Source organism: Odocoileus virginianus, chromosome 23, assembly GCF_023699985.2.
Source record: "Odocoileus virginianus isolate 20LAN1187 ecotype Illinois chromosome 23, Ovbor_1.2, whole genome shotgun sequence".
NCBI classification, from domain to species: Eukaryota; Metazoa; Chordata; class Mammalia; order Artiodactyla; family Cervidae; genus Odocoileus; species Odocoileus virginianus.
Window position 1 is genome coordinate 10,390,862 of NC_069696.1, and position 26,774 is coordinate 10,417,635.

The 26,774-nt window shown below is 48.8% G+C and overlaps 1 protein-coding gene across 1 annotated transcript in view; it reads right to left on the reverse strand.

Annotated features, from left to right (window-relative positions):
* Nucleotides 1–2,532: 2,532 nt before the first annotated feature.
* ARFGAP3 (ARF GTPase activating protein 3) overlaps nt 2,533–26,774 on the reverse strand; it is a 51,125-nt gene continuing 26,883 nt past the window's right edge. The window contains exons 10-16 of the mRNA XM_020876893.2: nt 21,598–21,726; nt 20,574–20,696; nt 14,802–14,933; nt 10,909–11,032; nt 9,850–9,940; nt 4,833–4,954; nt 2,533–3,613 (exon numbers count right to left, since the gene is read on the reverse strand). Of these exons, the coding sequence (XP_020732552.2) occupies nt 3,596–3,613; nt 4,833–4,954; nt 9,850–9,940; nt 10,909–11,032; nt 14,802–14,933; nt 20,574–20,696; nt 21,598–21,726 (739 nt within the window). The 3' untranslated portion in view covers nt 2,533–3,595. The remainder of the gene's footprint in view (nt 3,614–4,832; nt 4,955–9,849; nt 9,941–10,908; nt 11,033–14,801; nt 14,934–20,573; nt 20,697–21,597; nt 21,727–26,774) is intronic.

The following is a 26,774-nucleotide window of genomic DNA, read 5'->3' on the forward strand; positions in this document are numbered from 1 at the left end:
TGGGACACTCAGCAGGCAGAGGGGCCCCAGGACCGCGCACCTCGGTTCCCCGAGAGGGACCCGCACAGAGGGACCCTGGTGTCTCCTTCTGTCTGTCCATCCGTCTGTCTGTGCCAGGCCCATGGCTGGCATTCCTGCCACCACGCTCTTGTTTTCGTGAGACAAAGGACCTGGCAAGCAGATGATAAGAACTACAAATAGAGGAAAACGGGCATGGGATGGAGGGGATGGGAGAAAGCACAGATGCCTTTGTAAATGGATCACGTGACTCAGTGCAAACAAGGGTGTCTGAGCCGCACCACCAGGAGAGCAGGGCAGTTTTCGGGTCTGGGAGGGAGGTCAGCGACCCCACATCCTGAGCACAGAAGCACCCCTGGGATGACAGGAGAAGCCATGGAAGCAGGAGCCGGGTGGGGCCTCAGGCAGGACCCTGGGGAGAAGCAAAAGGAGAGCAGGACTGGGGCACAGAACTGCCTGGCGGTGGGCGCAAGTTTTATTTTTAAAAAATATTTATTTGGCTGCACCCAGTCTTGGCTGCGGCACACAAGATCTTAAGTCTCTGCGGTGGCACACGGGATCTAGTTCTCTGACCAGGGTTCCAACCCAGGTCCCCTGCATTGGGAGTGCAGTCTTAGCCACTGGACCATCAGGGAAGTCCCTGCAATTTTTAGAAGGGAGGTCAGTGTCACTGAGAAGGGCAGTGACCTGAGGGGGTGGGAGGGGGGTGGGAGTGAGGGGCTCCCTGGCCAGCACCCAGGAGGCCCACTCAGGCCGGAGGAGTATCCTGCAGAGTGGAGGTCCAGGCAGAGGCACTGACAGATGGAAGGGCCAGCAAGGAGACCCCAGGATCCCGAGGTGCCGCCCCAGGGTTTTGGGGGAGGGTCATATTGGCACCAGGTGTTCAGGCTGAGCATCCAGAGGCGAGAAGGACATAGGTGTCCTGGACCCTCAAACTGCCCGTGTGCAAGTTGGGGGGGGACAGGTTTCAGTCCAGGTCCTGGCGTTCATCTAAGGCCTTCAGGTCGGCTCTGCTCGGCCCCCAGCATCACCCAGCCCCATCCCGAGCCCCGCGGTCTCACTGTCCACATCCATTTACCTACATTACCAGTAGCTCTCAAGGTGATCAAAAAGTACTGCATTTTCAAAGAGAACTTGTTCTGGTAAAAACACTCCCCACTTCCCCTCCCCACACTCTCCTTTACTTTCCGTTTCACAGAAATACCTGGTCCTCACCAGCTTTGCTCTCAAGAGCAAAAGCATAATAAACACCTTTTTCAAAGCCCCACTGCTTAACCCTTCAGCCCAGTCTTGGCCAGTTTCCTCTGGGTCCCTGGGTCGTCATAGTACCATTTTCTTTTTTAATCAATAGATCCTAAATGTGATTTGTTAGAACAATTATTAACTCACATCTTTACTATTTGAAGCACTCATGCAAACTGATTCCAAAACAAAACACCAAGTCCCAAGGGTAAGTGGACCAGGAACACAAGCTAAAGTCTGTCTCTCGCACACACACACAGACACGCACACACACGCTGGGGTGAGGTGGGCTGGGGCGGGGTGAGCCCACCAGATGGGGCTCCTGCAGCCTGGCCCTGCAGTCCCAGGCCCTCCCACGTGCAGAGGTTCCATGACAGGGAGAAGCATGGCCAGAGGCGAGGGAGGCCCTTCTGCTAAGTCTCATTCACCTCTTCTGTAAAATGGGACCATAACCTGCTCAGAGGGTCTCCTGGAGGTGGTTTGAGCCCTGGCCCTGGCCTGGAGCAGGGCTCACACAGTGTGGGAGCGTCTCATGAACTGTTATGGACTGTGTCTCCCTAGAGTTTAACATGACTGCATTTGGAGGTGGGGCCTTTAAGGAGGCAATTAAGCTTAAAGGGGCCCAGATCCCATAGGACTGGTGCTATTATAATAAGAGGGAGAGACAGCAGGCGGGGGGGTGGCAGCCGTCTATAAGCCTACCCACTATGCCACCCTGATCCTGCACGTCTCGCTTTCAGAAGCATGAGAAAGTACATTCTGTTGTTTAAGCTGCCCTGGCTGTGGCACTGTGTTAGGGCAGCACCTTGTTAGGGCAGCGCCTTGGGCTTGAAAGTGCCACTCTGCACGTCCTCGCTTTCAACAAGGGCTCCTGCCCTGCTCCTGCACTCTGGACAACACCCCGGTGCAGGAAAGGCACACCTTGGGCCCCAGTCAAGTCAAGAAAGTCAAGAAAGTGAAAGTCACTCAGTCGTGTCTGACTCTGCGACCCCATGGACTGCAGCTCACCAGGCTCCTCTGTCCATGGAAATCTCCAGGCAAGAGTACTGGAATGGGTAGCCATTTCCTCCTCCAGGGGATCTTCCCAACCCAGGGATCGAACCCAGGTCTCCCACATTGCAGGCAGATTCTTTACCGTCTGAACCACCAGGGAAGCCCCAGACCCACACAGACAGACAGACCCATCTGGAATTACACACTAATGTTATACCATAAGCCCTGGCTCTAGACTCATCACAAAATCTTTTGTTAAAAAAAAAGTAGGGAACACAATCTGCTGCAACTGTTTATTATATTCAGAAGTCTACAAATCTGAGCTTTTAAGAAAAATTCACAAAATACTCAGTTGAAACCACATATCTGGTTCATCAAATTTCGAATATATTTTACTGTGCTGAACAATATATTCTAATGCTGTCTAAAACACAGCCAAATTATTTTTCATTCATTTGTACACATTCTGTCATTTTTTGAAAACCAAGATTAAGATAAAAAATATTAAGAAAACTACCCAATTACAACTACTATTTCCCCATAAACTGAAATATTTTCTGTGGGTGTATCTTCTCACCTTATTCATTTTTTACTTCTGTACACCATATCGATTTATAAATGCACTTAGGGAGTTCTCATCTTCCATTTCTCATAAATCCAAACAGCGACACCTTGTCAAAGGATTAATTTGCTTGGCAATGCAGAAGCTCGGGCTGTTAAAAGCACTTACTGAAAATTATTTTAAAATTTATAGATCATATAAAACAAACAATTTCAAAGGGACAGATGTCTTTAGACATTATTTTGAAATTACCTTAAGATATGGAAGTATCGATGAATCAATCTATCAAATTAGACACCAGCTATTTTTGGTCTTTTATTTTTATTCTTTGTTCTCTCTTTAATGAAGTGTGTGTTGTAAGTTTTGTTTCTCCAGGCCCTTCTTGTATCAGCTGATTCGGGCAACCTGTAGCCCATGAGTCTCACTGCGCTGAGACACACTCCCCTCCCCTCCCCCGTGAAGAGAGGCCAAGGAGCCCTTGACTCCAGACCTCCGAAGTTGTTAGGACCAAAGATTCCAAGGAAATAAAGCAGGGATGTGCATGGATATGCCAGACAGAAGTAACACAAAACCAAAATTACAATGAAGTTTCTACTACATCAAAAATGAGAATTTCTCAAAAGAAATATTAAAAATCAGCCTTGAATACATATCTACCACGAGAAAATGTAGCAGAACAATCTTCCCAAAGCCAGCTGGTCTTCACTGCAGCCCGTGATGTGGTCACTGGTTCACGAAAAGAGGAATTTCTCCAGGAAACACGCACCGCCAGCATCAGTGTTAAGAACCGTAGCGATCCTACAGAGAGAACCAACACGAGAATTCACCAGTGTCAGCATCGGTTCTGCATTCTCAGCACCACCGAAACAGATGCCTCAGTGACTGGAGCCCGCACCTGGGGAAGCGGGAACTGGAGCCCCTGGGCGGCGGGAAGGGCCGTGAGGGGCGCAAGGCCATGCGGTGAGCCCCCCGGGAGGCAGTGTAATGGGGGGACAGAGGCACACAAGTGGAGCGCGAACCCCGAAATTCTGGGCCAGCTGAGTGGTTTCACAGGAGCAGCTCAACCTCTGTGCCTCTGTTTCTTCATCTACAAAATGGGGATGGTCATCTATAAAGAGGGATGTCACCTCCTTGGAAGGACTGATGTGGGCTCGGCTGACCAAGGGACATGAAAGAGCTCTGGGAATTCTAACCAAAGCTTGCGCTGACAACAGCCACTGGCCCAGGGCGGAGGAAGCCTCCACAGCAGGGGTGCCTCCCCAACCTGGAAGACCCCCCTTAGAGGCATCAGAGTTCACGTCTATCAGGTCCTGCTCTCTGTGGCTGCATTTCCCGTTCCTAAGTGTCCTAAAATAACCTGATGTAAGTAGGAAGGTGCACAGAATAGCCTTTGGATAATCAGAGCCGGCCTTAAAGTGTTATACACAAGTGTGTTCCACCCTTGCCTCATTTGAAAGATTGAAACATACAATCTAAAATCTCAACTTGGGGAATAGTTAAATAAATTACATGTATTTTTGCTCAATAAAATGTACTGAATAGCTTCTGAAGAATTTTGAATTACATGGAAGTGCTTATAACAAAACATCAGGAAGAAAAAGAGGATATAAAACCACATATACAATATAATCCTTTAACATTTTTCAACAGGTATGCATAGAAATCTAGAATTAAAATAGAATAAACCAAAATATTAATGAACGTTTTCCTTGGGAGGTGGGGTTATGGGCAATTTTTAACTTTGTTCTTAATATTTTTGTTTTTTAATATAAGAGAAACGTAGGTAATGATCATGACAATTCCTGTAACAATTCCTCTGGAGTCATAAACTAGAAAATTTAAACAAATATGAAATTATAAGTTCTGGTTTTCATATGTCCTGGGTTACACTGTAGCAAACACATAAATTGAAAATATAAAATCTAATTTTCTAGCAATTAAAGAGTGGTCCAAATCTCATTTTCAAAACTACGAACCCACCATCGAACTCAGTTACCGTCGTCCCCATCTCACTGACCTGAATGGAAGTCATGACTCCGTTAGCAAAGACGGAGAGCTTTCCGGCAACCGACCTCACTCCCTGCTTGAACTGGGCCATGTCGGGGGCTGCGGGCAGCACGCTGGTGAGGGTGTAGCTTCCTGCAGGCAGAGCAGACGCAGGCTTGTCACTGTCACTCCACCGCAGCGACAGCGCAGCCAGCGTCCAGGGACTGGGCAGCTTGGAGGACGCGCCCCCCTCCCCTCCGCTGCCCACGGGCAGCAGCCGTGGTTACGGGGCAGGACCTGGGGGTGGGTTTCAGTGCCAGCCCCACCACGAACCAGCGGCAAGACCCCATGGTGAGTGAGGACGCAGCACTAGGCCTTAGGACCATCAGGGGCTCAAACGCTGGCACTGACACTTCCAAGCTGCGTGTCTTTGGAGAGATTCCTTACCCTCTCTGGGCCCCTGTTTCTTCCAGGCACTTAACACAAGACCTGACAAGTAAGAACTCAGTATGTGGCAGATGGGTGGACATCAGTAGGTTTTTCGGGCTCAGCATCAGTTCCCCCTTCCGGTGAAAACCCTCCTCCCTTCTTTGGGAGGTCTCTCCCCTGATCCCCACCCCCTCAAACCACGTGTGGGCACGTGACCCAGACTTGGCCAATCAGAGACTTCCTGGGATTCCCGTCTACTCAAGGGAGGGGACTGTCCGCTTGCTCTGGGGTTACTGGCGGGACAGCGAACTGCTGCAGCTGTCTGGGGCCAAGGCTGCCCCCTTCCCTCCAGACCTCAAGGAGGAGGAGGAGGAAGCCCATCTCAGAGCAAGAGAAGGAGGCTCACCCGGGCAGCTGGCCAGACGGGCAAGGCTCCTGACGGCCAGCTCCCAGGCAGAGGCTGACTCCTCACCCTCACCGAGGCCCGGGTCAGCTGGGTCTCTCTGCTGCCTAGGTTTTGGTTCATCCCAGCACAGACACACACACGTGGCCACCAGCCCAAGTGACGTGCGTCTGAGTCATCACCCATCGAGGGTCTCTGAGCCGACAGCTGGGCTTTGGTGGTGCGCTCCTGTCACTCAGCTGTGATCAGGCACTGGAGGGGCTCAGAGACTGAGTGACCCCAAACCTGAGGTCCCCCTGAGCCAGCCCAGCTGACCTCAGCTCCACATGCGACTCGTCTACACCCGCCTGCCCCTTAAGCAGTAGAAGCCAGGTCTCTTGCCAGGAACAAAACAGAAACCACGCGTTTACCCTCCAGCACAGGGGCCACCGGGAGAGACCCTGTGTTTCCCACAGCACTGTTCCCATGCTGACCACTGGGAGAGGGGCCCAAGGGCGGCTACCTCTCCTGCTCTGCCTCCAGGTGACTTTTTAAAATTCAGTAGCCCTTTGCCGACGACTTCCCATGTGGCTCAGCTGGTAAAGAATCCGCCTGTAATGTGGGAGACCTGGGTTCGATCCCTGGGTTGGGAAGATCCCCTAAAGAAGGGAAAGGCTACCCACTCCAGCATTCTGGCCCAGAGAATTCCATGGACTATACAGTCCATGGGGTCACAAAGAGTCGGATACAACTGAGCGACTTTCACTCACTTCACTTGCCAACAACAGAGCGGCAGCCTAGCCCAAGGGTGGGACTTGGGTTCGAAACCCAGAGCTGCCAGCCTGTGGGATGAGTAGGAGAAACAAAGAGCTCGTGGGGAACCCTGAGCGCAAAGGGCCCGAGTCACAGCTGCTCCGCGATGTCCAGAGGTCAGCGGAGGGGACCTCGGCACCAGCACCTCCAGTTACAAGTTTCCAACTCAGCAGCGTTTAAAGGGGAGGGCGAGGTCGAGGCGGGAGGTTTAAGCTGGAACCAGAGCGCTTCGGGTGCACGGACACCCCTTCGCTCAGGCTGACGCGACTCCAGATTGTGCGGCTGAACTGGCCGGTGACCCCACCGCACAGCTGTGACGTGCAATATGCATGCTCAGCAAGTCGCCAGGCAAAACTGCCCGACGGCCGACTGAGGTCCGTGCTTTGGAGGCCAACAGATCCCAAGAGGCCAGGTTCCTGGGCTCAGCGAGCCAGAGCCAGGAGGAGAGGGGAGGGTGGCTGAGGGGCCTCACGGGAGCCTCAAGATCCGGGGACGACAGCAAACACGCCGGCAGTCCCCATGTGATGCCGGGCAAGTGCGCATGGAGCCTGGACACAGGCGGCCGCAGCGCCCTGGCAGTCCCACGGGGCCCTGTTCAGACTCAGATGATTGGAGTCATTTCTGGGAAGAAATACCCTAGAGGGGCAAGCTGGGTCTGCAGTTTCTTCTGTTCCAGCGCTGCGCTCACAAAGCTACCTCTGCCGCCATTGGTGCGCTGAGTGGCGAGCTCTGAGGCGTGCCCGGCGATGGCAGGCCCGGCTGACCCTGCTCTAGAGTGGCGAGCTCTGAGGCGTGCCCGGCGATGGCAGGCCCGGCTGACCCTGCTCTAGAGTGGCGAGCTCTGAGGCGTGCCCGGCGATGGCAGGCCCGGCTGACCCTGCTCTAGAGTGGGGAGCTCTGAGGCGTGCCCGGCGACGGCAGGCCCGGCTGACCCTGCTCTAGAGTGGCGACCTCTGAGGCATGCCCGGCGATGGCAGGCCCGGCTGACCCTGCTCTAGAGTGGCGAGCTCTGAGGCGTGCCCGGCGATGGCAGGCCCGGCTGACCCTGCTCTAGAGTGGCGACCTCTGAGGCGTGCCCGGCGATGGCAGGCCCGGCTGACCCTGCTCTAGAGTGGGCTGACCCTGCTCTAGAGTGGCGAGCTCTGAGGCGTGCCCGGCGATGGCAGGCCCGGCTGACCCTGCTGTAGGGTGATCGTGGTGGCTGCTTATATGTGTTCCTCACCCAGTCCCTCTAAGATCCTGGAAGCGAACGGCGGCCCCTGGAAATGCCAGTGTTAAACCACACCCCCAGGAAGTACTTTTGCTTCACTGGGAGGCATTTCCAATCTGGAACTGTCTTCCCCTGACCTCCAAAGAGATTATAAAGGTGACTGTGATCCACCCCATGTACCGATACTTCATAGATGGGGAAACAGTCTAAGATGAGGAACATAGAACATGCTCTTAAAACCAGCCTTTGCCCTTTGTTGAAATGCACTCTAAATAAAGGGGTAAATATTTAATGAGAGTTGTTCAATGCGCTCCCATTTACAGCAGTTATTAAAGGCATCTGATGAGAGATGTGGAGATGAGAGGGGAGTTGTGGTCTGAACCGTGTGGGGGTCTGGAATGGAGAGGGTTGTAGGCCCTTGGTCACTGGGGAGGGGCTGGGGTCCCTGGGCGGCCTCGCATAACCCGCACACCCCCATTGTGACTGCAAGTCCTCAGGATGGGAGTTGTCTTGGACCCACAAGGGCCAAGAAAATTAATGGACCTTTGTTCTCTGAAAGGGGACAGGAAGGTAAACATAGACTGGCTGCAGCCCGCCTTCAACAATTGGAAAAGGCTGCTCATTTGATCTCTGAAGGCTTTTTTTTTAACAAACAATGTTTCAGAGTGAGACTTCCAGAAACTTGAATTACAAAAACACATACAGCTGGGGGTGATTTTCAAACCTGATAGGTTCTCTGGCAGCCCTGCCTCTGTGCCAGGGCGCCGGCAAGGAGGCAGGCCTGACCCATGGGCCGGGCCAAGCACCACTCTGCCGGGGGATGGGGGGCTGTGGGGGGGGGGGGGTGGCCACACAAGGAAATCACCCGGAAGAGAGGCCGGGACACTGAAAGTTCACAGATGAGAATGCAGCTTCTGCCGAGGCCAGAGGGCGGCCCTGCTCTGCCTGTCTCCGGATCGGTGCTTGGGGGGTGGACCTGGGGGACAGCTGGACCCCTCCCTCTCCCCTTTCGCCACAGCGCAGCAGCCTGGCAGTGCCTGCTGCACCCCGAGGGCCACGGTGGCTCTTGAGACGCCCCCCAAACCCCATCACAGAAGGCCCAAGGCACCGGGGTCTCCCCCATGGCCTTCTCTGTTGAGGCTGTTTCTCTCTGGGCTTCTCTGTGGCTGCAGGGCCGCTCGCGTGGGTCCCTCCCTGCCTGCGCCCAGCTCCTCCAGGGCTGGAAACAAGGGTGCAGGTGGCGCTGGGCCCCGAAGGCCTTGGAGAGCCCCCTCCCCCGGGCGCTCCTGCTGACGAGTGGGCTCCTGAAAGGACCTCAGAGGACCCTGCCCCTGGAAGGTTGGCTGTGACTCAAGAGAGACGCTGGCCCTTCCCTGCCCCCAAGGCCTGACGGAGCAGGACAGGAGCAGACCCACAGCTGAGGGTCAGAGGCCCAAGCAGAGGCGTGTGGTTCTCAATGTCCGTGATGGGCCTCTGCGCTGAGGCTCACTACCTGGGGTGCCCAGACATCTCCTCATCCGGGTCTGGACCCTCCTCTCCACCTGCTCCAAAGCCCCATCTGTCTCCAGGGAAGGCGGAGGCTGGTGGAGTCACCTGTTCCATCTGCCTTGCCTACTCCTGGGGCCTGGGAGGGGCCCCTGGGGGCCTGCCGTGTCCAGATCCCAGGGGGCACTTGATAGAAAGTACCCCATTTATGCCCCAGTACATGCTTGTGAGGCAGGTATTACCCACCCACTTTATAGAGGAGAAGACTAAGGCCGAAGGCAACCTGAAATACTCCAGGACTCACAGTTAGGGAGTGGCTCACGTCACACAAGAGCCCAGGGCTGTCCCCTCCAAGGCTGTGACACCATACAAAGTAGATCTCATGTCCACACTGTGCTAGGAAACCCACCCATCCCCCCACACCCCTGCTGCCATGACAACACTTCAGGAAGACAACTTCCTGAAACTGCAGGTAACTTTGGGGAGGTTGCTTAAATGTCATGACCTGACCTCTTCACATGCAAAGCCTGGAACAATAACTTCCGCTCTGCCTGACTTACAGGGGCTGTGTGTGTGAGTGTGTGTGTGTGCGCGCACGTGCCCGCTCAGTCCCTAGGAGCATCAAACAACGGCTGCCAACAGTCTTGGAAAGGTAAGAAGTCCCATGCGGAGAAGATGGAGGCGCAGTGGAGACCAGCCTCGTCGCCCACCCGCCGCCCTGCCGGTCACCTGCTGTCTGCTTTCTCTGCTCATCAAACAGGTCAGCTGAGCTGATGGAAGAACTTGCCGAAAGCCTCTCCAGTCGAGCCCTGGCTTCGTACTAGAGGAGAGTAGCAAGAAAAGGACAATCAGGCTCCAGCATCATGAGCAATTCTGCAGAAAGCATCACTGAGGAGCTATCACGGCGCTGGGGTCCCACAGTCACAAGCAGACAGATCAATGTCCAAAGCCAGGCCAAGGACGGTCCATGGGGGGAGCCCAGAGTGAGGGTGACAGTGACGGCTCTGTCACGGTGCTGCCGTCACCCAGCTGCCAGGAAAGGCCGCTCCACGAGCCTCTCTCCCGACAGCCTTGTTATCTGCTAACTGAACTTGAGCGTTGTCCACTTTAAGACAAGGCTGAGTTTAGGGGGTGGAGAACAACCAAGTGGCAGGTCTAAATACTCTCAAAATGCTGGTGGAATTTCTACTGTTACAAAATAAACTCAGTACACTTCAGGAAATAATTCTCTGCATTGTGCAAGAAGCCTAGTGATAACCCTATCGCTGAGAATTTCGTGTAAGAACACGACTACTTCACAAGGAGAAGGGACCTTTCAGGTTCCCCATTTCCATTTGAGTCTTACTGTTTAGCCAGACTCCACTGAGATAAGCTCATTAACATCTCTGAGAAAAGAGGCAACAATCTCTCTTCTGAAAATAAATATACCTACCTTCGAGAAACAGCTATATACTTCATTTAGCTATGGTAAAGAAAATTAGTAAGGAAATAACATGTGTATCAAAAATTCCTAAAATTTATTCAAAAGATATTGAATGTATGGCTATTCAAAACACTGGGAAAGGAAGAAGAGGAAGACGTAACGCAGGCCGTGCCTCCCCATCACTCTTCTAGCTGGAGCAGCCAGGTGGGACCGTTAGGCAGAAAGACGTGGGTTCGAGTCCTGCCCTGGGGACAGGGGGACCTTGCAGCCTGAGTCCATCTCACTTAGTGCTCAGCACCTCCTCCCATGCCCCTGGCTTGCTCTCTACGCTGTGGGGACCACACAGAATCTCTCTGGACACTTACGTCAGCTTTGGCTTGCCTTCCAAAGTACATATCTGAGGAAATGGCTTTGACGTTGCCAAACTTCTTCTGGGCCTCATCCGAATTTTCAGCTGGCTCATAGTCTGGCTTGCGGCGAGTGGTAGGTCTACAGTTAGAAACAGCCAAGGCAGGAGTGACATCAGCAAGGTGGTGGAGCAGGAGTTTTTCACATTATCCCCCAGAGAACACTGGTGTGTGTGTGTGTGTGTGTGTGTGTGTGTGTGTGTGTGTGTGTGAGAGAGAGACAGTGTATAATTTGGTTGATTTTTGTTTTTATTTGGCTGCACCAGGTCTTAGTTGCAGCATGCGAGATCTAGCTCCCCAACCAGGGACTTGAACCCACACCCTCAGCAATGAAAGTGCAGGGTCCTAACCGCTGGTCTGCCAGAGAATTCCCGAGAACACTGGTTCTGACAATCACCCACAGATGAGCATGCCTTTGTGGGAGTCCAGGAGTCCAGCAGAGAGGTTCCAACACACTGCTGGAGCAAAAAAATCCAAGACTGGTTGCACTGAAGAGGGTAAGAGCGAGTTTCACTGTGCTCACATTACTCCTCCTCCAAGGCAGCGCTGCTCAGTGCCAAGCAAGGCCCACTTGGCCTGCCGTCTCTCCCCGAGGGAAAGGCACGAGGCAGGGGGGAGGGTGCCTGATTTCCAAGGATGCCGCGGGCCTCCTCATCCACCCGGAACACTGAGGGGATCTATGTGGCTGAGGTGCTGGGAGGGGCTGCCAGGGCTGAGAACTCATCAAAGGCATGCGAATTCTACTAACCACTTCCTGGACTCCACGGGCAGGCCTGCTCACAAACCACGGGGTGCACTTTGCCTGTGGAGTCCCCAGTGGGCCCATGGGGGCCCTCCAGGGCTGACCCATGAACCCTCCCTCCCTGCACACGCCCTGGTAAATGCGAGCCCATGCAGACAGCCTGACTCTGGGCTGGCAGAAAAGTGCACTGGCTTCAACCTCCCAGGGCACCATCCTAGGGGAAGCAAGCAGGAGGCTCTCATCCCTGTGTGTGGGATGGAGAGAGGACAGGCCATCTTAAGACTTCACCCCCCTAAAGGGGTAAGCAGGGAAGAGAGAGTGCATCCACAGAAAAGGTCTGAGAATGCCCCAGCGTCTCCAGCAGGGCCAACGGTTGATGGCATTTCTCATCCAAAGTTGAGCAGGAAAGAATGGAGGAAGTGATTCCTCCTTGAAATGCAAAGACAGCAACACAAGACTCCAAGAACAGGAAACGTGATATCACAAGAAGAAACAGTAATTTTCTAGTAACAAACCCCAAATAATTGCCTGACAAAGAATTCAAAATAATTGCTTTAAGGAAGCTGATCAACCTTCTAGCTTCAGGCACAAGCTGGAATCAAGATTGCTCAGGGGATATATCAATAACCTCAGATATGCAGACGACACCACCCTTATGGCAGAAAGCGAAGAGGAACTAAAGAGCCTCTTGATGAAGGTGAAAGAGGAGAGTGAAAAAGCTGGCTTAAAACTAACATTCAAAAAATGAAGCTCATGGCATCTGGTCCCACTACTTCATGGCAAATAGATGAGAAACAATGGAAACAGTGACAGACTTTATTTTCTTGGGCTATAAAATCACTTCGGATGGTGACTGCAGTCATGAAATTAACAGATGCTTGCTTCTTGGAAGAAAAGCTAAGACCAACCTAGACAGCATATTAAAAAGCAGAGACCTTACTTTACTAACAAAGGTCCGTATAGTCAAAGGCTATGGTTTTTCCAGCAGTCACATATGGATGTGAAAATTAAAGAAAGCTGAGCACCAAAGAATTGATGCTTTTGAACTGTGGTGTTGGAGAAGACTCTTGAGAGTCCCTTGGACTGCAAGGGGATCCAACCAGTCCATCCTAAAGAAAGTCAGTCCTGAGTGTTCATTGGAAGGACTGATGCTGAAGCTGAAGCTCCAATACTTCGGCCACCTGATGCGAAGAACTGACTCATTGGAAGAGACCTTGATGCTGGGAAAGACTGAAGGCAGGAGAAGGGGATGACAGAGGATGAGATGATTGGATGGCATCACCGACTCAATGGACATGGGTTTGAGCAAGCTCTGGGAGTTGGTGAAGGACAGGGAGGCCTGGCGTGCTGCAGCCCAGGGTGCCGCAAAGCGTCAGACACAACTGAGTGACTCAACAACAACTCTCTGTCTATATACATGCATACATATGTATCTGAATCACTTTGGTGTACACCAGAAACTAACACCACAGCGTAAATCAACTGTACTTCAATTAAAAAAAAAAAAAGAAGGAAAGAATATCTTGAAACAGATGAAAATGGAAACACTTAATGGGATACAGCAAAAGCAATACTAAGAGGGAAGTTTAAGGTCAAGAGGTATATGAAAAGGTGATCAACATCACTAATCATCAGGGAAAGGCAAATCAAAACCTCACACCTATTAGAATGGCCGTTGTCAAGAAGATGTGAGATAAGCATTGGTAAAGATTGGAGAACAGGGGAACTTTGTGCACCAATGGTGGGAACGGAAATTAGTACAGCCACATGGGAAACAGTACAGAAGTTCATCAGAAAGTTAAACAGAGAACTGCCAAGTGATCCCACTTCTGGGTATAAATCTGGAGGAAACAAAGTCGGTATCATGAAGAGATCTCTGCAGCCCATGTTCATGGCCAAGGTTTTCACAGCAGTCAAGTCATGGAAACAACCTGCGTATCTGTCAGTGGGTGAATGGATAGAGAAAAATTATCCCACATACACAATGGGATAACATTCTGCTATAAAACAGAAGGAACCCCTGCCACTTATGACAATGGGGATGAACCTGGGGGACATCACATGAAGTCAGACAGAGAAAGACAGATACTGTATGTCCTCACTTGTGGGAAGAAATCTAAAATTTTTAAAAAAAGGTTGAACTCAAAGAAACAGAAACTAGAACAGTGGTTTCCAAGGCGGTGGGGGAAATGGGTAGACGCTGGTCAGAGGGTAGAAACTCATCATCATTTATAATAAGAAGAGTAAGTTCTGGGGACCCAACACCCAGCACAGTGATTAGTTAATAACCTGTAGTGTTACTTGAACTACAGGAAGACAGCAGATCTGAAGTGTGCTCAGCCCAAAGAACAAAAGCAGCCAAAGTAGGTTAAACTAATTTGAGGTAAGGCAAATGCATTTCTCATTTATAACATAAGCACATGCCATTTTACTTTTTAAAAAGCCAACAGCAGTAATTCTGTAAAGGGATTTTAGGCCACTTAAAAAAGCCTGTAAATTCTATTTAGAAAAAAATGAATAAATATCCAAACCACACAACATTTGAGGAATTCTGCTATTTAAAAGAGGCCTGTAATTTGGCTTCAGTTCCACGGATCAAATACTGAGTTCTGAGTTGTGATGCAGGTGAAACAGTGTTCCATGTTACACAGGAAGCAAATGAGTGGGGTGGCAGCACATCCCAGGCACCGAGGACAATCCCAGGTCACACTTACTGTCCCAACGTGCTAGGACTGTCCCCCTACACTCCCAGCAGCTCCCTGGTTTGGACGACACGTTAGCCCTTCATTCATGAGCACCAGAAACTGGAGACAGTTCTTCAACAGGTAGATGGATAAACAGACTCAACGATAAAGAGGGATGAACACAGCAACACACCCGAGTCTCAAGCGCACTACGGAACGCTGGAGAAGTCTGTCTAACAAGGCCAGTTACTGCTCAACTCCAGTATACGACCTTCTGGGAAAGGCAAAGCTGTAAGTTCAGAAGACAGACCAGGATACAAAGAATATTCTTGAAATAGTATTCATTCATTTACTAGGGTTAGAGAATTTTCCTGGAGATGTGCGTGGAGTCACAGTTTACAGCCCCACCCCTCTGGGGTCCATACCTGTCCGTATAGCCTGTGTTTTTCGGAATTGGGTCAGTGTCTTTGATGGTCTCTTTCTTCCAATAGGAATCTGAACTGTCATCCCAGCTAGAGAAAGAACTGCTCCTTAACTCCATGGGATCGTCAAGGAACCTGTATGGGAGAGAGCAGGAGAGAGGCTTTGGAGGACCTTACTGATGTCCACTCACATCGGGTACGTGGGGACTGCACTTCCCAGACCCTCTTGAAGCTGGGGGCGGCCGTGCGATGTGGCCAGTGCAACAGGAGCAGACACAAGGCCAGTCACTCCCAAGGCCTTTCGGGTGCCCAGTCCTCTCTCCCCTCCCAAGTGGAAGGGGTCGTGGTTTCCAGGTGCTGTAGCTTCAGGCAGGTGACACCACCATCCACCTGGACAATCAAGGTGCCACCAGAAGGACAGATAATCTATATCCTTAGCTGACTTTAGTGAACAAAGAAATAAATCATCACTGCGCTAAGCCCTTAAGATCTGGGGGGAATATTTATCACTGCGGCATAACCTAGCCTATCCCAACAGCACAGGCATCCTTGAGGGTTACCCGACTATAGGCTGGTCATGAACAACGCTTCAGGAGGGCTTCCTTGATGGTTCAGTCGGTAAAAAATCTGCCTGTAAAAAAAAAAAAAAAAATCTGCCTGCAATGCAGGAGACCCAGGTTCAATCCCTGGGTGGAGAAGATCCCCTGGAGAAGGAAATGGCGACCAACTCCAGTATTCTTGCCTGGAAAACCCCATGGAAAGAGGAGCCTGGCAGGCTACAGTCCATGGGGTTGCAAAGAGTCAGACGTGACTTAGTGACTAAACCACCATCAGTGCTTTAAGGCCTGTAGAACTGATCCCATTCTAGGAGTTCCTTGTTGGTAACCCTGCCATGTCAGCCCCGGATAAGACATCACTCCTAACAGAAACCACCACTTAGTGTAAGTGATGCTAATTGGCTTCTTCCTGGGGTCAGATGCAGAGCTACGATTGTTGATCATGGAACCATCCTGCAGAAGCTCTTTCAGACTGGGGCCTGAAGTGGACTTGGTCAGTAAGCATCTCAGGGGGGACGCTGGCCTGCTGGGCCAGTTTACACTTTTGTTAGCTGATCATCATTGAGCAGGGCATGTCTCAGGGAGCAAAACTTAATGGCAGTTCAGGTCCTGTGTCGGGGGAGAAAGATCTTTGACGGAGAGCAGCAGGCTTTGCCTGGGACAGGACAGAAAGAGACTGGTGAGGTGGATAAGCCAGAGACACACTCAGAAGTGACTGGGCCATCTCAGAATTCATGACAGCTTAGGATGGAAAAAAAACCCAGCCAGACCCGCACTCCTTATAAAGGCGGTTCAAGAAGTTCAGAAGAGAGACTCAGATTCTAGTGCTTAGGTCTCAGGAAAGGAAGGAGGATGAAGGAGGATGCAGAGACTTTAGAGATGTTGCCAAGATGCTTCTGGAGGGTAAGAACAAAAGCAGACAGGAGACAAGTGAGAGCCAAACGCCGAGGGCATAAGGAGTCGTTCAGTGACGCGCTGAGATGGGAGGGTGGTGGTGGAATAAAACTAAACGTACTGTTTTTTCTTGCAGGAAACAAACAAACAAACAAACAAAGGAGGGGGGGATAAACCTGCTGTTTGAAGCAGATGGTATGGCCTTATATGAATGATAGAAGAAAAAGCAGAATTTCCAAACGTAGTTTCCGCGTTCTCTGGCAAGGAGGTAATTAATAACAAATCTTGTTACACCAGCCTTCTCTCTCCAGAAAGGAAAACCTGCTGTGTTCAAAGCGTATCTGGATTTCAGCTAGAAACTCAACCAACCCCTCCTCACCTGGAAAGTTCCCTCCAAATGTTCGAGGACATATTAGTGAGGGTCCCAGTGAAAGAACGAAGATGGATCCAATGAGGAATTTAAAACTATTTAATAAACATCTATGAGGGGCCAGGCCCTGGCTGAGTGAGGAAACACGCTCAGTCCCCACCCAGATGGGGCTGGCCGATCTGAGCTCAGAAACCCAGGGCGACAATGTGGAAGCCCAAGGCAGTGTTTCTTGGGGAGCTGCCCTGGGACTGAAGGACCAGGAATGCCGAGGGTCCCCCGGAGGCTCTGGGCTTGGGGTTAGCACTGAATGGCGGTGGGTAGAACGTCCAGGCCCTTTGCAAGTCTTAGGTACTGGGACTCAGGGTTTTTCAAATTTAGTGTCACTCTAAGGAAATATTCTTCATCCATATAAGCCAAAGTGCTTATCCTGGAATGTAGGAGCATCAGTTTTTTTTTTTCTTTTTTAAATGGCTGGATAATTCAAGAATCAGAAGGAGAGAGAAAGCCATTCTGCTAGCACCCTGCTGATCGGCCCCTAGACCATGTTCTCTACCGTGTTCTCCAAGCTGCGGAGGGGGCGGGAGGCAGGGAGGGTGGTGGGGGCTCTTCCCACGGTTCACCAGCGAGGCTCTCTGAGTTCTGACCCAGTGCACACAGTGTGGGAAGCAGGTAGCGACTTGCTGGGGGAGGACAGGGTGACAGAACCCACTGATGGCATGAAGCACCTGCCCTTCCTCAGAAACACAAGTTTCCCCGGATCCCCAAGGCCTTATTGACTTTTTTTTTTGGGCCACATGATTTAAGGGATCTCAGCTCCCCAGCCAAGGACTGAACTCAGGGCCACGGCAGTGAAAGCGCTGAGTCCTAGCCACTGGATTGCCAGGGAACTGCTTTTATTGATTTTCTAATGTTTTGATTTCTAGATCCCAATTATTAATGTTTTCACTTATGTTTTCTCCCTCTCACTCTGGTTTCACTCAACCTGAAAACATTCCTTACATAGGCTTCCCCACGGGCATTAGTGGTAACACAGGAGACATTGGTTGGATCCTTACTCAATTTAGGATTTACAGCTGTAGACAGCTGCCTCTTCAAGCACTGAAGGCCATGCTGGCTTTGTAAGGCTGAACAAATTGTTCTAGTTTCATTATTTTGTACTCAATATATAATTACATTGTTTATATCCTGGAAATAATGGAACTCAAAAGGAAAAAAAAAAAAGCCCAAAGATATGGCTGGTCTCATTTTTAATAGAAACAGCACTCTTTCATAATTCAATAGTATTCAAGTTCTAATGGGCTAATGAATAATTTGGAAGCAGTGAGAGCTCTTCATGGAAATGCCTGCTTTCCCAGAGGCCATGTTTACCCGACTTCATCTGCCAAAGTAAGGATTGTTCTACCTGCAGTGGTTACGACCAAGGAGGACCAGCGCTGACGTTCCCATCAGACAAGCTGCAGGTGAAGACAAACAATACGCCAAGGTCTCTGGCAGGAATCCAGCCAGTGTGGTCAATATAAAAACACCATCTGCTTCCCAGTTTCAAACCATAAATAATTGTTCCGTAGCAACGGAGGCCTTTCGGGCTGACTCTTTGGACTAAGCTTTTGGGGAGGGAGGCCGATGGGATTCTCAAGGCTCCTGATGGGCAGAGAGAGCCCCCCAGGAAGGAGCCCAGCAGCGGCCTGGGGCGGGCAAAGCTCCCCAACAGCTTCCCCGGGCACATCCTCAGTGGCAGCCACCTCTCCTTCCAACTCCGCACCACTGGTGGGGCTGGAACCCTACGCTCTCGGCAGGAGCTGTAATGATCGGTGAAAGAATCATACAGGCTTTTGTGGAGAAGCCAGGTGGGTGAGCACAGACCCTGCACCACCAGGAGCTTTCCCGACACAGACATACTCCCTCATCTAAAGTGACATGACATGTAGGCAGCCTTCAAATCAAGTTAGAGATTTAATTCTATCTTGTAGAAAATGTATTTATTTAAAAGGCATGGTTTGGGGGACTTCCCTGGCAGTCCAATGGCTAAGACTCCGCAATCCCAATGCAGGGGGCCTGGGTTCGATCCCTGCTCAGGGAACTAGATCCCGCATGCCACAATTATTAATAAGATCCTGCAGGCTGCAACTAAGACCTGGCACTGCCAAATTAATTAATTAATTATTTTAAAAAGGCATGATTTGGGAGTTACCTCCAATTAACCTGAAACACAGGTTACTCACAGGAAAAGTGAAAGTGAAAGTCTGACTCTTTGCAAACCCACGGAATATACAGTCCATGGAATTCTCCAGGCCAGGATACTGGAGTGGATAGCCTTTCCCTTCTCCAGGGGATCTTCCCAACCCAGGAATCAAACCAGGGTCTCCTGCATTGCAGGCAGATTCTTTACCAGCTGAGGCACAAGGGAAGCCCAAGAATGCTGGAGTGGGGAGCCTATCCCTTCTCCAGCGGATCTTTCCGAGCCAGGAATCAAACTGAGGTCTCCTGCACTGCAGGTAGATTCTTTACCAACTGAGCTATCAGGGAAGCCTGAGAGGCAAAGATAAAACCACCCTGTCTCTGGAAGTACTGATGGGGAATACCTCTAAACTACTTATTTTCTGGTAAAAATCTGGACTTGAAGCAATTTGAAGTGATGCTAGGTGAATGATTTAAAGACAGTTCTCTGTATTACAATTCCTTACCTGTGAACTTTGACAGGAGAATACAGAATTTCAGAATTAGAGCCTAATTAGTTAACACACATTTCTATCTGTTACGCATATGGAACTGCTTCTAAGCCTGTGTAATTGCCAGACGACAGTGATACCCTCTGAGATTTGAGTGAGGGTGTCTCCTCCAAGGACTGCCCATACTAACGGGCACACGGTCGATCTCCCCAAACCCCAAAACTGAAGGTGGCCCTCCACATGGCTAATTTAAGTATATAACAACAGTAATTAAGCATTCAGACTGAGTCATGTGTCTCTTGAACGGAGTTTCCATATAAAAATAACAGCTAAACATGACATGAATAATAGCTAAGCACTATCCACAATGCTCTGCGTGCATTCATTCATTTAACCCTCACACTGCACTGAGAGGCTGACACTGCCGGTGTCCCCAGCTTACAGATAAGAGGCTGTGACACAGGGGGGTTGGACAGGTCAGCCAAGGTCACACGGTTATTAAGTGGCAGGGCCAGGACTCAAGTCCAGGCCGCCCGGCTTCCCAGCTGCTGCCCATTTCCTGACATCCCAGGTTTACTTGGGGGCTGTTCAGCAGGCCTCCCCCCGGTGCTGATCAGGTTCTTGGAGGAACCGCACAGAGTGAGTCAGTTCAAGTTAAACTTGTTCTCCGTCTCTGCGGGCGGCTTGAACCTGAAGCACAGCCTCTCCACGGTCGGCTTCACACTGGAGTTAGGTAACCTGTCCGTGTCGGAGGGTGAGGGCTGAAGGATGGGGCCTAGGCTTTATCCTGGGAACCCCTCAGACGGCAACAGTGCTTTTCATTCATACATAAACACACACAAAGAGTATTCATTTAAAATTCTATATCCTGCCAATGAGGGACTCCAGAAGCCGGCGGTATGAAAACAAAAGAATCTGCTAAAGGCGCAGCTGGGAAACATTCCAAGTGTTGGAATAAGACTAAACGACTTAACATATATCTTTGGGGTTTTGCGTATTTCTCCAATTTCACATTTTAGATAAATATAGCTTTCCCACCTCTGATTTTAATTTCTGGCTGCTGATTTTATTTTCAAACATTTCAAAGTTAGCAAATATCATCCACTAAAGAAGGGGACCCCAATTTTTCTCCAAAGGACATCCTTGACTCCAGCCAAAGCTTTTAAAAACAATGAAGTAAACTTATTTGTATTTGTTCCTGATGTAAAAAAAAGAAAAACTAGTAAGTCTGTATCGATTGCTGCTTTTCAAAACAATATTTTCAGGATGATTTTTAACAGATTACCTGGAGCTGGATGTAAAATATGAGTCGTCACTGTCATCACCATACTTTTTTCTCGGTTTTGCTGTGATTGGCGTTTCCTGTTCAATGGTCTGCATGTCTGAAGTCACTGAATGCGAAATACCACTTGAGAAAATAGAGAATAAGATGAAAAAAAAGAATATTAGTTCATGAAGATACGTGTGTTCACCAAAGAATGCCTATAATTTATTCTCTCAACAAAAATACACGTTATTCGGGGGGTCACAAACATGAACAAGAGAAAAACATTTCCGAGGTACAAGCGCTCAGAACGCTGGGCCTTAGTGGGGACTGCAACTAAACCACAAAACACAGCCAGACGTGAAAGCTGCGTTTATGGCATCCACTTAATGGCAATCAGACCTATTTCATTTCTTCTAATAATCAAACTTGGAAGTTTCTGTGCTGGAGTAAACACAGTTGTCCCTTGGTATCTGAGGGGGACTGGTTCTATGACCCCAGCCAACAAAACAATCCTCAGGGACACATAATTTTTCAAGGCAGAGGCCTGATGTGTCCTCCTTTGCTTGGCAAAGTAAGGAAGCTCTCCTTCTCTAGTTCACCCCCCCAAAAATCCTTACTATTCCTTTGTATTTTAAATCATTTCTAGTTACTAATAACACCAAGTTCAACGTAAGGGCTACCTCTGTGGCTATTTAGTTGCTAAGTGCTGTCTCTGCTGATCCCATGGAAATGCTATATAAATAATTATAAATGCAATGGAAATACTATGTAAATCATTGTCCTTAAGTACGGTATGTACAGAAAATTTGCTTTCTGGAACTTTCTGGAATTCTCCCTATCCCAATATATTCAAATCCCCGATTGGCTGAATCTGCAAAGGCAGAAGCCCTAGATAGACAGCGCTGCGGGCTGACTGTATTAGAGCACAACTGCAGGACGTGAACAAGGAGAAGACGCTTCTGAAGCGGAAACTAACAGGGAAAGTCCACGTGAGATCAGCAAACTAGCTTAACTTACGAAATCCAAGAAAGCAGAGTCTTACCTTCTGCTATTTCCGAATCCCATGCCAAGTCTCTCTGATTCTGCCTTTTTCTTGCCACTCATGTTCATCTTTTCATCTTTCTTCATATGAATTTCAAGATCTTTATAGGCTAATCGTAATGATGAAACACTGCCAGAAAAACCGAATGCTACTTAACTTAGCACTAATTCTGTGCTCTTAAGTTAAAATACCAAGAATGTTAACCATGTCACATGCTTTTAGTTTGCTGCAACTTTCCATGATTAATGATTATAAAAGCAAGCTGGCGTTTTTTGGGTAAAGATCTCTTTCGAGTAGATGCTCATGAGAAGGTGCATGAGTTTACAGCTAATTTTTGGTTGCTGCTGAATCTAATTGCTGTTTCAGCTTATATTACTTACCGTATCATAATATGTCACAACATAATACATACTTAAATTACTTCTATAAAGGATAGTAAAATGCAGATTTTTTTTTAAACTATACTTCCACATTATGTAACAAAAATATGAGATTAGTCTCATTGGTTTGTTTTGGTTTAAGATTATATATATATGTGTGTGTGTGTGTGTGTGTGTGTGTTGGGCTTAGTCGTTCAGTCAAGTCTGACTCTTTGCGACCCCATGGACTGTAGCCTACCAGGCTCCTCTGTGCATGGGATTCTCCAGGCAAGAATACTGGAGTGGGTTGCCATGCCCTCCTCTGGGGGATCTTCCCAACCCAGGGATCAAACCCAGGTCTCCAGCATTGTAGGCAGATTCTTAACCATCTGAGCCACCACGGAAGCTCAAGAATACTGGAGTGGGTAGCCCATCCCTTCTCCAGGGATCTTTCCAACCCAGGGATCAAAACCGAATTGCAGGCGGATTCTTTACTGGCTAAGCTACCAGGGAAGTCCAAATATATAGGGAATGGCTCCAATATTCTTGCCTGGAGAATTCCATGGACAGAGGAGACTGGCGGGCTACAGTCCATGGGGTCGCAAAGAGTCGGACCTGACTGAGCGACTAACACTTTCACTTTTCATATATATATATATAAATATATTTGACTTAACAGGTAAATTAAGAAGGGATTATTGCATTGCAGAAGGATTCTTCAGTTTACAAGAAAATTTCCCATAGGGTCTCTCTCTCTTTTTTAAAAAATATTTATTTGGCTGCAACGGGTCTTAGTTGTGGCACATAGGATCTTTAGTTGTGGCATGTGGGATCCAGTTCCCTGACCAGGGATCGAACCCAGGCTGCCTAGCATTGAGAGCATGGAGTCTCAGCCACTGAACCACTAGGGAGGTTCTCTATAAGGTCTCTTTATGGAACCAGGCTCTGAGAACACTCAAAATGGAGCTGTCATTCCTCAGTCAATAGTTTCCTCTGCACCACCAGTCAGATACTCATCACCTATCTATCAAATACTTGTGACAAATAATGCACCCAGTGGGGGGGAGGGAGGAGAGATGAATAAAACACTGTCCCTTACTCTTACGTTTCCAAAAATGCTATAGATACTTAATTTCTTATGAAGAAAACCAGGCCTATATTATAGTATATATAGTGTTATTATATATTATTACTAATATTATTATATTAGTAATAATATATATTATTATATTATATATTGTATTATTATATAGTATATTAGTAAATAGCAACAAAATTTCAGGGACTTGAAAAATGATATATGTACATTATCAGGATTTCTAAGATATTGTCCATTTTATAAAATTATATAAAATGTCACAAATCCCTCATGAGAAAGGTACTGTATAAACTCCCTAATAATATAAATACATTTCTCTGTAGTGAAAGGAAGTGATAACAATTTCTTACTAGGAGAAAATAATCTCGCTTTTGCTGTTTCCCTTCTTAATGAGTCAAGCAGGATTTCTATTCTGTTTTCTGTTGTTGCTTATATATATGCTTCTCCCGCTAGGCGTTTCTTTACAGTAAGAACACTGCTTTGTATACCTGGACTTTAACAGAACCTGGCATTAGAGAAATGGATGCCTTCATTCTTTATATGTATTTGATTTGGTGGTGCCAGGTCTCAGTAGCAGCACGCAGGAGCCGCAGTTACGACATGTGAATTCTTAGTTGCAGCGTGTGGGATCCAGCTCTCTGACCAGGGATCGAACTCAGGTCCCCTTTCATTGGCAATTTGGAGTCTTAACCACTGGACCACCAGGAAAGTCCCTCTGTTTTGTTTTAATGTGGCCATTTGTTTTCTTTATTGTTATTCCTTCAGATCAGGTAATGGTAATACATCTACTGTTTCCCCCCAAACTGTGCTTGAAAGAGGAAAATAAGCAATCTTCTTTCAAGTATAATTTTTTGGGGAAAACAGTGAAATGAAGTGAAGTCGCTCAGTCGTGTCTGACTCTTTGTGACCCCAAGGACTGTAGCCTACTGGGTTCCCCCGTCCATGGGATTTTCCGGACAAGGGTACTGGAGTGGGTTGCCATTTCCTTCTCCAGAGGATCTTCTTGACCCAGGGATTGAACCCAGGTCTCCCGCATTGCAGGCAGACGCTTTACCCTCTGAGCCACTAGCATTTTAAACAGCCAGTGTTTAAAATCACAAAAAGCTACAACTGTGGTAACAGAGTCTTCTGGAGATGAACGGATAGGGATGAAGAATTTCAAGAGAGTATGAGATGGGGAAGTTTTCCCTTTTGGGGTACCTGCCGTGGAATTGGCTGTATCGCTCATTAAAAGCGTGCACTTTAACATGCAGGCCCTGGAAGCACTAATAGAATAAAGAAGCTGGGACTCTGCACTTCTCAGACCTGCAGGAGCCCTTCCAGGACCGGCTTGGAGGAGGGCTGGTCACGTCCTCCAGACTCAGGGAGAGCCCAGGAGCAGCTCCAGCGTCATCTCCGCCTCCTCTTACTCTCCTACCAGCTGTGCACACAGACATCTCTGAGGACGAAAGGCCCAGAAGGATGAGGCTGCTGCACGGATAGTTTAGTTCACACTCAGAACACACAGGAATCGATACTGCTCCTGACAGCTGACTGAAATAACTTTATGTACAGCCATTTTAAAAAATGAAGTTGCAGAAGACTAACATAAAGCGCGAGCACTCTTGGGGACTTCCCTGGTGGTCCAGGGGCTAAGAGTCTGCACTTCTAATGCAGGGGGCCTGGGTTCGATCTCCGGTTGAGGAACTAAGATCCCACATTGCCGCAGCTAAGACCCAGCGCAGCCAAATAAATACATTGTTGTTTAGCCGCTAAGTTGTGTCCAACTGTTTTGTGACCCCAAGGGCTGTAGCCTGCCAGGCTCCTCTGTCCATGGGATTCTCTAGGCAAGAATACTGGAGTGGGTTGCCATTTCCTTCTCTGGGAGATCTTCCAGACCCAGGGATTGAACCTGCATCTCCTGCATTGCAGGTGGATTCTTTACCACTGAACCACCAGAAAAGCCCCCAATAAATAAGTAAATATTAAAAAGTAAATAAATAAACAAAGCCTGGATACTTCTCACAGCTGGCACAGCACTGGTTTGGTGAAACTGAGTTGTGATGTGTCTGAGTGGCAGGGCGGTGGTCAGGGCCTGGGCTGCAGCTGTTCTGAACAAAGGGATTCATTGGGTTCCCAAGTCCAGCTCATAAACACCCCATGATCTGCATCTTTGCATTTATGCTCTATCGAGCAGTCCTGATTAAGGCTGGTGCTGTCTCTAACATTAGTGCACTAGTCTCTGTCCCCCTGACCTGCAGGGAGGGGACTGCTGCTTTCTAATTCCCCATCTCCTGTTCTGATCAGGCAACAATTTTACCAGTTCTCTGAGAAAACCTCATGCACGCGTGATCTGCACGGAGTCCACTCCCAAACACACTCAGATTTAACCTTCCACCTTTCTCAGTGTTAAGAAACGTAGCTAAGTCAGAGACATCAAAGTGAAGTCTGTGACAACTTACAGTGAATCTTACACAGAGCATCTCAAATCACTCAACATGCCAGCAAATTTGGAAAACTCAGCAGGGGCCACAGGACTGGGAAAGGTCAGTTTTCATTCCAGTCCCAAAGAAAGGCAATGCCAAAGAATGCTCAAACTACTGCACAATTGCACTCATCTCACACACTAATACAGTAATGCTCAAAATTCTCCAAGCCAGGCTTTAACGGTACGTGAACTGAGAACTTCCAGATATTCAAGTAGGATTTAGAAAAGGCAGAGGAACCAGAGACCAAATTGCCAACATCCACTGGATCATAGAAAAAGCAAGAGAATTCCAGAAAAACATCTACTTTGCTTCATTGACTACGCTAAAGATTTTGGCTGTGTGGATCACAACAAACTGTCGTGTCCGACTCTTTGTGACCCCATGGACTGCAGCCTGCTAGGGGGATTCTCCAGGCAAGAATGGGTTGCCATGCCCTTCTCCTGTGGATCTTCCCAACCTAGAGACTGAACCCAGGTCTCACGCATTGCAGGTGTATTCTTTTTTTTTTTTTTTTTTTAAATTTTTATTAGTTGGAGGCTAATTACTTTACATCATTACAGTAGTTTTTGTTATACATTGATATGAATTAGCCCTGGATTTACATGTATTCCCCATCCCAGTCCCCCCTCCCACCTCCCTCTCCACCCGATCCCTCTGGGTCTTCCCAGTGCACCAGGCCCGAGCACTTGTCTCATGTACCCAACCTGAGCTGGTTATCCGTTTCACCCTAGATAATATACATGTTTCAATGCTGTTCTCCTGAAACATCCCACCCTCTCCTTCTCCCAGAGTCCACAAGTCTGTTCCATACATCTGAGTCTCTTTTTCTGTTTTGCATATAGGGTTATCGTTACCATCTTTCTAAAGTCCATATATATGTGTTAGTATATTGTAATGGTCTTTATCTTTCTGGCTTACTTCGCTCTGTATAATGGGCTCCAGTTTCATCCATCTCATTAGAACTGATTCAAATGAATTCTTTTTAATGGCTGAGTAGTATTCCATGGTGTATATGTACCACAGCTTCCTCATCCATTCGTCTGCTGATGGGCATCTGGGTTGCTTCCATGTCCTGGCTATTATAAACAGTGCTGCGATGAACATTGGGGTGCACGTGTCTCTTTCAGATCTGGTTTCCTTGGTGTGTATGCCCAGAAGTGGGATTGCTGGGTCATATGGCAGTTCTATTTCCAGCCAGCAGGTGTATTCTTGACCATCTGAGCCACCAGTGAAGCCCCTTTGACATCTCAA